At 48.1% G+C, this 12,686-nt stretch overlaps 2 protein-coding genes across 2 annotated transcripts; both read left to right on the top strand.

The window, feature by feature from the left end:
- Positions 1–3,704, top strand: LOC101869205 (keratin, type I cytoskeletal 16-like). The gene is made up of 8 exons (XM_034069992.1): positions 1–562; positions 1,339–1,421; positions 1,613–1,769; positions 1,948–2,109; positions 2,327–2,452; positions 2,544–2,770; positions 2,930–3,021; positions 3,430–3,704. The coding sequence occupies exons 1-8, from the start codon at positions 65–67 to the stop codon at positions 3,447–3,449; spliced, it is 1,365 nt and encodes a 454-aa protein (XP_033925883.1). The 5' UTR covers positions 1–64; the 3' UTR covers positions 3,450–3,704.
- Positions 3,705–9,162: 5,458 nt separating this feature from the next.
- LOC101869370 (keratin, type I cytoskeletal 16-like) lies at positions 9,163–12,686 on the top strand. The gene is made up of 8 exons (XM_034069991.1): positions 9,163–9,725; positions 10,118–10,200; positions 10,354–10,510; positions 10,654–10,815; positions 11,034–11,159; positions 11,251–11,477; positions 12,009–12,100; positions 12,406–12,686. Exons 1-8 carry the CDS (start codon positions 9,228–9,230, stop codon positions 12,423–12,425), a joined length of 1,365 nt encoding a protein of 454 aa, XP_033925882.1. The 5' UTR covers positions 9,163–9,227; the 3' UTR covers positions 12,426–12,686.

The raw sequence follows: 12,686 nt of genomic DNA, 5'->3' as shown, positions 1-12,686 counted from the left end.
CACTCGCACTGTCTCCATCAAGCTTGCAGAGGGCTTTGCATCTGGATCTCTGCTTCCTTCCACCATGAGCTGCAGCATCAAGAGAACATCCAGCACCTCGTACCGCAGCGGCGGTGGCGGTGGCGCTGCCTGTGGTGGCGGCAGCGGCCGCAGCTCCTCCGTCTCCTGCAGGCGCTACGCCTCCTCCGTCGTCGGCGGGGGCAGCTATGGGGGGGGAGCGTGCGGCCCTGTCTATGGCGGGGGCATGAGCGCCGGCAGCCTCACTGGGGGCTTTGGCGGTGGCATGGGAGGGGGCTTTGGGGGCGGCTTTGGGGGCAGCTTTGGGGGCAGCTTTGGGGGCAGCTTTGGTGCCGGAGGGGACCTCCTGCTCAGTGGCAATGAGAAGGTCACCATGCAGAACCTCAATGACCGCCTGGCCGCCTACCTGGACAAGGTGCGAAGGCTGGAGGAAGAAAATGCTCAGCTGGAGCACCACATCCGCGAGTGGTACAGGAAACAAGCTCCCAGTGTTTCAAAGGACTACAGCTCCTACTACCAGACCATCGAACAACTCCAGAACCAGGTAGGACAGCCCTGACTGATGGGGCTCCATCTCCCACATGCTCTTCTGGGTTGTAAGACCCTCCTCCTGCCCTCTGGCAATAGCTCCAAAGGGCTGGAAGGGAGCTACTGAGTGGCATTCCTGGTGCTGCTTCAGGCAGGGAGCTGCTGAGCTGTGCCTCCAACCTCTTGGGCCAGTAAACCCCCACATGAGCAAAGGGGATGTGCTCTGAGGTCAGCCCAAGGCACCAAGTGCTCCACCAGGCCCAGACCTGCTGGCACACAGAACTGAAACCCCACATTGTAGAGGCGGCTCCAAACCAGGCGTGTGTGGTTTCCAGTTCTTCCACCTGCTCCCACCCAGCTCAGCTGGATGGAGCACAAAGCCAAAGCACCTGGACTGCAAGATCTGAACTCCCTTTGTCTCTGGACATTCCTGTGTCTACTCGATGGAAGAACCCAGGGTGTCTTTACAGTGAGGTTACATCAGTACCAGGAAAATAGGTTAAACAGACCATGAAGAAGCACACTGCAGCGAAAGGCTTCAATACATTCCTTGGGACATTTATCTAACTTGAGAAAGAGAAGCAAAGAGTAGGGATTCAGGAGGATGGTCTGTGATAGCCCAAGTGTCCTTGAAAAGTAAATCCGAGGTGTTTCCCTCTCACATGGCATCTGCATTACTGCAGGAAACAATTCCAAGACCCTCAACAACACCCTCCCAAACCTTTGGGTCTTCTTTCTTCTTCTGGATGCCTGGAATGCAGAAAGACTTCTCTCCACCTTCCCCTTTTCTAGATCATTGCTGCCACAGTGGAAAACAACAGAATGCTTCTGGACATCGATAACAGCAAGATGACGGCTGATGACTTCCGGATGAAGTGAGTACCTCTCAGAACCTTGCATGTCTCTCAAATCCTTCTCATAACCTCAACAAGACAAGGCAGCATGTCCCTAAGTGGTGTTACTGAGTCTTCATGTTTTATTGGGATACTGATCCTGGAAAGATGTATGGCACTGACAGTCATAATCTCATTTCTTCTTTTCTCTGTCTCTTTTGTCTGTGGTAAAGGTATGAGAATGAGTTGGTCATCCGTCAGACCGTGGAGGCTGACATTAATGGCTTGAGAAACCTTCTGGATGACCTGACTCTGGTTAGATCTTCCCTGGAATCTGAGCTTGAGTCCCTGAAGGATGAGCTGATTGCTCTTAAGAGAAATCATGAGGAGGTACGATTCAATGATAGCGTGTCCAAGATATAGTTCTGTTATTCTTCAGGGTTCCCAAAGGCAATTCAGCCTAATCTCATGGGATTGTCATCCTTTGTGCCTTCACACGGCTCTCACCACAGACCCCAGCACAAGCAATGACCTGGCCTCTTTGCTTCTCTCTTCACACACTCTGCAGGAGATGAGGCAGCTGCACTCTCAGACTGGAGGTGATGTGAGTGTGGAGGTCAATGCTGCCCCTGGACAAGACCTGACCAAGATACTGAATGACCTGAGGAACGAATACGAGCAGATCATTGAAAAGAACCGCAGAGAGGTGGAGCAGTGGTATGAAGTCAAGGTATGTAGCAACGACTCCGTTCCCATAATGGAGCACGGACGTAGCTCTGATGCAGGTAGCGATGACTAGGGCAAAGGTGGGTGGAACGGCAGGATCTGTGGAGCAGTGACTCGGCCGTCTCCATGAGGACAGCCTGAAAGGGAGAGGCTCCCTGGCCAACCTGCTCCTGAAGGGACTTTCTCACCCAGGAACTCTGCCTGGCCTTTGTCTCCTGCAGATCGAGGAAGTCAACCGCGAGGTCACTTCCAGCAACCAGGACATCCAGAGCAGCAGCCACCAGCTCACTGAGATCAAGCGTGAACTGCAGAACCTGCAGATTGAGCTGCAGTCGCAGCTGAGCATGGTACGTGGGGCACGATGCTTGAGGGTCCTGCCCTCCTCCCAGCGCACAGGGGGACAGCTCTCATCCTCAACTCCTGCATTCCCACTTCCAGAAAGGCTCTCTGGAGAACTCCTTGGCAGAAACCGAATCTCGCTACGGCTGCCTGCTGCAACAGATCCAAGGGCAGATCAACTGTGTAGAGGAGGAGCTGGCCAGCATCCGCTGTGAGATGGAGAGTCAGAACCAGGAGTACAAGACACTCCTGGGCATCAAGACCCGCCTGGAGCAGGAGATTGCTCAGTACCGGGCTCTGCTGCAGGAAGGACAGCAGGACATTGTGTATGTATTCCATATAATAACAAGAAAATAGAAGAAATCTTTATGTACTTAACTGCTAATAGAGAATTCTTGTCCATGGAACTACATTAACACCTTTTTTTGACTGAATTTCCATCAGTTAGGGCTTTTTTTAATGAATTAATTTCTCTCCTTTTACAGTGCCTCTCAAGCAGCTTTCCAAGGAGGTGGAAAATCCTCCCATTCATATTCTTCTACTTCCTACACTCATTCCCAGTCTGGTGACATGTCAGGTAAGACAACACTTTGTAAAGGTATGTTAGTTAGTGGGTCACATCTGCCCCAATGACTACGATGGGTTTTGTCAGGAAAAAGGTTTGTATTTGACCTGGGTAAGACCCAGGAGTGAGAGAACCTCACTGGCTGTGTCACAGAGGAATGAGGGGTTCATACAGTAAGTCTTGCCCTTCCCACTACCTAAATGAATACAAACTGCAGATTAAAAGCTTTGCAGGATGGGGTTTGCTTTTTTGATCATTGTAATAAAAAAGAAATATAGATCTGATTAAGCTCCAAAGGTAGAGCTGGGCTTCGAGCCACTGAGCTTCTCTTGCTAAAAGAGCATGTTAGGTGAAAGGATTAAGCTCAGCAGGAAAGATCAGATCTCCCCTAAGGCCATGATTTGCTCTGACTTTACACAGGACAGGGAAGAGTGTGCTAGAGCAAGAGCACCAGCGCTGGCATCCTCCAACCAGACACATTGGACATAGACCATGAGAGCCTGCACCAATTGCTTCTGCAGCATGGCCGATGCAACTGCAGCTCTTTGGATGGCGCACTCCTGCCTCTGCCTCATCACCTCCTGCCATTCTGCACCTCTTGCCTCACTCAACTTGCCTTTGCTTCTTTAGTTTAAGGGCTTCAATTTTGCTGGCAACACGGCTTCTAATAAAATTTACTTCCGCAATGCAAAAAACCAGTGTCTGGAAATCATGTGAACAAACTTGAATGGATATTATCAAGCCCACCAGCCCATACCAGGCTGTCAATCGTCCTTTGTAACTCAGGACAACCTATTTTGCACTAAGAAAATGGACACCATGCTCAGATAATAACTTCTTCCCAAGCTGTCACCTCAATCTCCCTCTGTCAGGTTAAAGCCATTCTCCCTTGTCCTGTCCCTACAGCCCCTTGATCAATTCTCGACACAAGTCTTCTCCTTCCTCTGAAATTACAACCCATTTACCACACTGTTTTCTAATAGCCCCTAAGGGATTCCTTCCTGACCCCCTGCCCTGGTGCTATTCACTAAAGACACCAGGAATGAAGAGTGAAAGGAGAAAGAAAACGCCAATGAGGGGAACTCTCTGAAGACTCGTTAACTGTTAATGTACTAAACTGTGCTCAGTGCCACTACCATGACTCATCTGAGCCCATTAACCTCTGCCTTTACTCAGCTCAACAGAGCCAGAGTTCCAAAGGGAAGATGTGACTCAGTGTAGGTTGCTCCAGTCCCTATGGATTTCATGACATCAAATATTTCTCCACCTCGCACTAGGCAGAGAATTACGTATTGATATCTTCTGTTAGGCAATACAGCCACAAGGCAGTGCGCCTGTTTCCTTCAGTATCAAGCACAAAAACATTCCTAAAGTTTATGGAACAATTTTCAATTTAAATACCAATACAATACCAAGAACCCGAACTGGTCACTACGCTCACCTGGCTGCTATGCCTTAGAGAAATGAGAGAGACATTTAATCTGATGAAAGTATTTTCTATATGTATTTTTTTTGCTTAAGAAGATAAAATATGGATAAAATAGGAGGTGAGAGGGCAGCACTAAATTAGAACAGATACTTTTTACATATTTTGCTTTCTAAAGATCACAGTGAAGCCCCTTTTCAGTCTATGACTGTGCCTCAGACACACAAAACCAGCCAGGTCTCCTTCAGTTACAAGTGCCTGTTCCCTTTACCTATCAATCTAGTATCTGCTGTTTCATTTAAGACTGAGGGTATTGTTCCATCAGGGTAATGAAATGAAAAGTTTGCACATCATAAACAACTTGCAAGAGTATTATTTAACTCTTCTTTCCATAATCATGTGGATTACAATCACAATTAATCGCAATTAATGCCATGATTGCAGTCTGTGGTAAGAATCCACAAAGAAGACACTTTCTGTTCATGTTGAAAAGCTTGGTTTCCAAACTGACTTCTTTTAGTCCAGTTTCAGGAATTCTTATGAATAAACGCCCTTCTCCAAAGAAAGGAAAACTCATTTCAGGTTTTAACAGTATAGAAAGTGATGTAAAGCAAATGCAAACACAACTTTATCTACAAAAGCTGCCAGAATTCATTCCAGTCTCAGCTGTACTTAACATAGAACAGCTTAAGACAACTTTTTTGAGGTGGGATTATGGAAGCTTAGACTGCAGTTAGTGCATATAAGTAAGTGCTGAAAGGTTATTTTACCTCCTTCTAATTCCCCAGAAGCACAGGGAAATACCAGGATAATCAAAGCCCCAGCCTCCACACGCAGAGCCGCAGGGAACACCAGAGCTGCACTCCCTTCCTCCCCTTCTGAACTGCCATGTAAGGCTGCGGGGTCTCTGGGAAGCAGAGTCTGAAGTTAAATCTGCAAGACCAAAGCTATGCAAACTCTTCAGACTGGAAGAAATGGGTGTGCTGTGAAGCCGCCAGCAGGATTAGCCCCATGGTGGAGCCCTCCTGCTGCTGATAGTGCAACACCTCTCCCCCACCCCACTGATTCCTGAGGCAATAACCCCCATCTGAGCATGGGGGTACGCATGGCCTCAGGAAAACACAGGGACAGGCCAGAGGCACTGCACACCTCACTGCAGCTGGTGGGTCCTCTGGAAACCTTGTCATATGCTCAGTCAGGTGTCTTGATATCACTGTGTGCTCCTGGCACTCACTTCACTTCATCCATGGTGGAAAGACAGACAGACAGAAAGAAAGAAAGAAAGAAAGAAAGAAACCAATACGGTTGCTTATTGGTCTGAAAAGATCTACAGGAAAGAAAAAAAAGGGCTTTGGCAAGGAGGAATTTAGAATTCCACTAGTTAACATAGTGAATAATAACAGCATATTCTAACAGGTAGAGAGAACAGGAAAAGGTTGCTATAGGGAAAGAGCTTCATTTCCCCAGGGAATTACTTCTAAACTTTTTCAGTGGTAGGAAGGACCCCTGGATAACAATGTAGATGGATTGTGGCACTAAAATAGCTCACACTTAATGGGAGTTTCTGTAGGGCTACGTACGTGCAAGAGCATGGCTCCATCCCAGGGAGCTACAAAAGAGACAAGAACAGAAATCCCTCATCTCTTAACAAAGCCAAGAGATGCACAGGGCAGTGATGCTGAAGAGTGACGGGCAATGGATGAAGAAGGCACAGATGGAGTTCCTGATGAAACTCATGGGAGTAGCACCCTTCTTACCAAGACCTCAGCTGACTCATTTGTGGTAGAACAGTTAATTACCAGTAATTGTTTCTGAGGCTGTCCTCTCCCTCTTGTGTGACTAAAGACTTCTCCAGCAATGGTATCCTAGGTTCTACAAAAAACACTGACTGCTTTTGGTTCTTTTGCCAATGCGAAGTATCTGTTTGTGGCTCTGCATCCAATCTCTCCAGTGAGTAAACAGCACTTGTGGTGTGGTGTAACCCAGCCACAGCTCGGCCCCATGCAGTCACTCATTCCCCCCAGTGGGATGGGGAGAAAATCACGAGGGGAAATGTGAGAAAACTCCTGGGCTGAGATAAAGGCAGTTCCACAGGTACAGCAGAAGCTACCTACAGAGTAAAACAAGGAATTCCTTCCGAGCTTCCCATTGGCAGGTGGGTGTTCAGCCATCTCCAGGACAGCAGGGCTCCATCACACATACTGGTTACTTGGGAAGACAAACACCATCACTCTGAATACCCCCCCCCCCCCCCTTCCTGCTTCTCCCCCGGCTTTATCCGCTGAGCATGATGCCCTATGATCTGGAATATCCCTTGGGTAACTCGGGCTCAGCTGTCCCAGCTGTTTCCCCTCCCAGCTCCCTGTGCCCACCCCCCAACTCACCTCCTAGTGGGGTGAGGCCTTGATGCTGTGTAAGCACTGCTCAGCAGTAACCAAAACATCAAGGCTGTTTCCAGCACACATCCAAAACACAGCCCATGCCGGCTGCTGTGAAGGGAATTAACTCTCTCCCAGTCAAGCCCAGCGCTTGGAAAGGATTCATAACGCTGCCACTACAAACAAACTTCTTGTTTATAGATGTTCCTAAGATGCATTATGAGCAGAAAGTCTTGCAGGGGCAGGTATGATTTCAAAGCTCTAACAGTCTCCTCAAAGGGCTGAGGAGCCTTTACCCCTCTACACCAGAAAACCTCTGACTTATTTCTGTCATTACAGGGATTGGGACTGTTGATGGCACCTTGGGAGACCTGGCTCTGGCTTGGGAAGTCAATTGGCATGTCCAAACGGACTGACAAGAGCCACTCAGGCCAACGAGCTGTGGCCACAGGATGGGGGGCCAAAAATGCACAGGACACATGGCAATGCCTACGAGTTACAGAATAGAAAGTCTTAAGTCTTTGTGATACAGTTACAGCAGTTAGCATAGTTAGATCAGCTTTTCAAAGAAGAAAAAGGAAGAAGAGACGGACAGAGGGACAAAGAGGCAGGACACTGCTGATGGTACGAAATGACAGCACTGGGAAACGTCTGAAATCATTGGGTCAGATGTTATGATGCAACACTACCGAGAAGCAGACATAAAATCAACACCTCTGGCATTAATGCCAATCAACAATAAGCATCTCATCAGGAAGAAGAAAGGTGCATTTCAACAATCTAATGAGGAAAATATGACTAAGGAAGCACACCCTGTGAGAAAATAATTCTTATTTTTTAATAATGATGACTCAGGCTCAATAACACATGCAAAGCAACTGGTTCTGACGCGCAGGTCAGCAGAGAGCTACCGAGAGAAGAACAATCAGAACTATAAAGATCAAAGTGTTGCCTTATCTTCAGCATATCTATGAAAATGTGGGGGGGTATCAAGGAGGAGGGTAAATGGTTTTCCACAAGTCTTCAGTCAGCCCAACACGCATCACAGATCTCATATTTGTGGCTAAGAGAGGGAATGTTGCTCCAGCCACAGCTGCAAACTGTGTGTAAGTGAGATCATAAATGCAGAAAGGAACAGTGAAATCAGCTAGGAACTTTGAGATGAAGCCTCATCAAAGGCTAACTCTCATCTAAAGATGCCCCTTGTCTTAAGAGGCTTAAAATTTATGTCTTCCAGAAGTTGCAATGGCAGAGAGACAAGAGAGAGGGTGAGGGGATCCAAAGGGTCATGAGGGCTGTTTCTGCTATATGAGGATAAAATCCCTACCATCAGTGGATCACAGTCAATCTCAAAACTCTCTTTTCCATCCAAAGCTTCCTCAATGGAGTCAGCTTCCAGACTCTTTTGCCTTCCATGGATAAAAAGCTCCCCTTAGTTTCCAGCTAAAACACACTCAAACCCAGATGGTGCCCTTGTTATGTGGGGAGCAGGGCTGTCCTTTATCTTACAGAGGCCTGGTAGCTCCTTCCTCGAGAGCAAGCTGATAAACATCTGAGCCTCTGTTTTATGAAGTGGAAAGATGAATCCTTTTTGTCTCCTCTCCCAGAACAGAGCTAGTGATGCCTTATCCATCCTACACATCTATTTCAGTGTAAAACAATCCATGTGTGAGGGGAAATTTGCACAAACCACCATTTCAAAACTCCATCATTGCGTGTCCATCACTGTGTGAAACGTAAGATTAATTCCTGGAAGTGATACTATCAGAATTTGGTAACAACAGAAATATCATTGCTTCCACAGAGGTTATTGCATCGAGATTTACCATGAAGCATTCTGAAAGGCAGCACCCAGGTGAGCTTTCTTTGTAGAGAAGGAACTAAATTCATAGAGATTCCATTTCTAAAAGGGTCAGTCACTGGCAGTACTGGAGGTAAAATGGGACAAGACTCACTCTTGGGGTGCCTGAGTTCATATTTCTTCAACTCTGAAATTAAAACAAAGAAACTAAGTGGTGCTTTCACCACCTGCTTGCGGACAAAAAATGACTCCACAGAACAAAGAAGAACCATTAAAGTGAGTCTCTCTCACTAAGTAGCCAGCAACACACTATCTGAATCAAAATCTAACACACAGCCACCCACCTGAAATTACAATGTGTGCTTCAGGTGAATCAGCACACAGACACAATACCTCTGGGGAGGGCTGTCCCAAGCCCCAAAAGAAATTCCCCTTAGCACATCACTTTTGGCATGAGCACAGGGGCTGGCAAACCTCCTGGGAAGCTGGGCTGCCTTCAGCTGACACCCACCCAGCAGCCTATAAATGCCCTCAGCGAGGACACAGCTGCACTCGCACTGTCTCCATCAAGCTTGCAGAGGGCTTTGCATTTGGATCTCTGCTTCCTTCCACCATGAGCTGCAGCATCAAGAGAACATCCAGCACCTCGTACCGCAGCGGCGGTGGCGGTGGCGCTGCCTGTGGTGGCGGCAGCGGCCGCAGCTCCTCCGTCTCCTGCAGGCGCTACGCCTCCTCCGTCGTCGGCGGGGGCAGCTATGGGGGGGGAGCCTGCGGCCCTGTCTATGGTGGGGGCATGAGCGCCGGCAGCCTCACTGGGGGCTTTGGCGGTGGCATGGGAGGGGGCTTTGGGGGCGGCTTTGGGGGCAGCTTTGGGGGCAGCTTTGGGGGAAGCTTTGGTGCCGGAGGGGACCTCCTGCTCAGCGGCAATGAGAAGGTCACCATGCAGAACCTCAATGACCGCCTGGCCGCCTACCTGGACAAGGTGCGAAGGCTGGAGGAAGAAAATGCTCAGCTGGAGCATCACATCCGCGAGTGGTACAGGAAACAAGCTCCCAGTGTTTCAAAGGACTACAGCTCCTACTACCAGACCATCGAACAACTCCAGAACCAGGTAGGACAGCACCAGTAACCAGCTGGACAGGACCAAGGTCTGTCCTTATAATCAGCTTTCTTTTTAAATGAGACACATTACAGCGTCAGGGACCGTGTATAAGGATGGTTCCTCATATACCCAGAGTAAAGGGGACCAGCAAATTGGGCATCTCCCGGCACAAAAGTTTTCCTGTTCTTTCCTCATATTCTTCCATTAGAATATTTGGGGAAGCCAAAACCTTGCACACACCAGTTCTTGTGGCATGGTGTAACTTTGTCTGGGCTCTGTATAACTGTAGGAAACAATTCCAAGACCCTCAACAACACCTTACCAAAGCTTTGGGCCTTCTTTCTTCTTCCCCTGGAAGTCTGGGACACAGAAAGACTTATCTCCATCTTTTCCTTTTGCAGATCATTGCTGCCACTGTGGAGAACAACAAAATAGTTCTGGACATCGATAACAGCAAGATGACAGCTGATGACTTCCGGATGAAGTGAGTACCTCTCAGAACCTCACATGTCGGTCATTTCATGAATCTTAAGGGGTTCCTGAAAGCAGGGTATGAAACCCTATCCCAAGTGGTGTGATCAAGCCTACGCACGGTAATGAAATGAATGTGTAATGCTTTTTCTTTTCTTTCGTGCAGGTATGAGAATGAGCTGGTAATCCGTCAGACTGTGGAGGCTGACATTAATGGCTTGAGAAACATCCTGGATGATCTCACTCGCACTCGGTCTTCCCTGGAATCTGAGCTTGAGACCCTGAAGGAGGAGCTGATTGCTCTTAAGAAAAATCATGAAGAGGTACGATTCTTCAGGGTTCCCAAAGGCAATTCAGCCTAATCTCATGGGATTGTCATCCTTTGTGCCTTCACACTGCTCTCACCACAGACCCCAACACAAGCAATGACCTGGCCTATTTGCTTCTCTCTTCACACACTCTGCAGGAGATGAGGCAGCTGCACTCTCAGACTGGAGGTGATGTGAGTGTGGAGGTCAATGCTGCCCCTGGACAAGACCTGACCAAGATACTGAATGACCTGAGGAACGAATACGAGCAGATCATTGAAAAGAACCGCAGAGAGGTGGAGCAGTGGTATGAAGTCAAGGTATGTAGCAACGACTCTGATCCCACGATGGAGCACAGACGTAGCTCTGATGCAGGTAGCGATGACTAGGGCAAAGGTGGGTGGAACGGCAGGATCTATGGAGCAGTGACTCGGCCGTCTCCATGAGGACAGCCTGAAAGGGAGAGGCTCCCTGGCCAACCTGCTCATTCAAGGGACTTTCTCACCCAGAAACTCTGCTTGGCCTTTGTCTCCTGCAGATCGAGGAAGTCAACCGCGAGGTCACTTCCAGCAGCCAGGACATCCAGAGCAGCAGCCACCAGCTCACCGAGCTCAGGCGCGAAATGCAGAACCTGGAGATTGAGCTGCAGTCGCAGCTGAGCACGGTAAGTGGGGCACGATGCCTGAGGGTCCTGCCCTCCTCCCAGCATGCAGGGGGACAGCTCTCATCATCAACTCCTGCTTTCCCGCTTCCAGAAAGGCTCTCTGGAGAACTCCTTGGCAGAAACCGAATCTCGCTACGGCTGCCTGCTGCAACAGATCCAAGGGCAGATCAACTGTGTAGAGGAGGAGCTGGCCAGCATCCGCTGTGAGATGGAGAATCAGAACCAGGAGTACAAGACGCTGCTGGGCATCAAGACCCGCCTGGAGCAGGAGATTGCTCAGTACCGGGCTCTGCTGCAGGAGGGACAGCAGGACATTGCGTATGTATTCTGTTTGCAAATAAGGGCATAAATCCCACTACAACCTTTTCTTTACTGGGACTCACAATAGACAGAGCAGGATTTTACCAGTCTGTAGTTGAAATCTAAATACAACATATATTTTCTCAGGATCTGCACTGAAATATGTATAACATAAACTTACTAAACACATCAAACACAGAGGAAAATGCAGAGCACAGTTAGTGACATGTTCAGTTAATCTGCTCCTTTAGGCCTGTTCTGTGCAGCGATTCCTTCAGAGTAAAACCAATCTGTCCTGTACTGCCTTCTGTAAGCAGATGGGCAAGCACAGCTGGGCTGTGAGAGGATAAGAATTATTTCTACAGTCTTTTATTATTTCTGCTTCTACCACTTTCTAGGAAAACAGAGCTGAAGGGAATAAAATATACACTATACAGAAGTATTGGCAAGGTCCAAGAAAGGTCGAGCTGTTACCTGCACATTAGGTCACAGCAGCTCTTAGTGAATGTATTTATCATTCTCTTCATTAAAACTCCTTTCCTTGCACAGATCATTTCAAGGAGCTCTCCAAGGAGGGGGATCGTCCTCCCACACTTCTTACTCTACTTCCTACTCTCATGGGCAATCTGGTGACAAGGCAGGTAAGAAACATGTTCCAAAGAGGATCCTAATTTACCCTGCTTCCCTGGCTTTCATATACTGTGGTTCATCCCTTTTCCTGCTGATACTCCCCCTTTTGCAATCACAATGGGGATTAAAATATTCACAATCAAATCTCTTAATTTCAAGGTGTCTTAACTGTAGTTATAGGAACAGGCTAAGCTCCTTTCCCAGGCTTTTGCTAACAGAGATGGACATTTAAGTACCGGATACATTTGAAATGTCAGTGCTGCAAGAGACTCTTGATTTCCCCATCAGAGCAATGTTTTCTCCTTTCATTCCACAGGGCAGTCAAGAGCGTATTAATACACCACCGATGCACTGGTCTTCCCTGATTGAAGAAGCCATCAGAGCACGAGACACAGGAGCACTGCTCCCCTGCCCAGCACACACTGCCCTGCACATCTTATCCATGAAGTCAAGATGAATCATTTCTAGATCTCTCCTAAAATTATGTCCTTTTCCTTCATGTGCAGTCACCGTACGCACATGCACTTCTCTGCAGTGCAGTTGGTGATCTGCTTTCTGCCTCTAATAAAACTTTACTTTTCTGCAATGCAAAGAAAA

Source organism: Melopsittacus undulatus, chromosome 17 (genome assembly GCF_012275295.1).
Source record: "Melopsittacus undulatus isolate bMelUnd1 chromosome 17, bMelUnd1.mat.Z, whole genome shotgun sequence".
Lineage (NCBI taxonomy): Eukaryota > Metazoa > Chordata > Aves > Psittaciformes > Psittaculidae > Melopsittacus > Melopsittacus undulatus.
The sequence above is the reverse complement of the archived record's forward strand: the minus strand, read 5'-3'. Positions and strand labels throughout refer to the sequence as shown.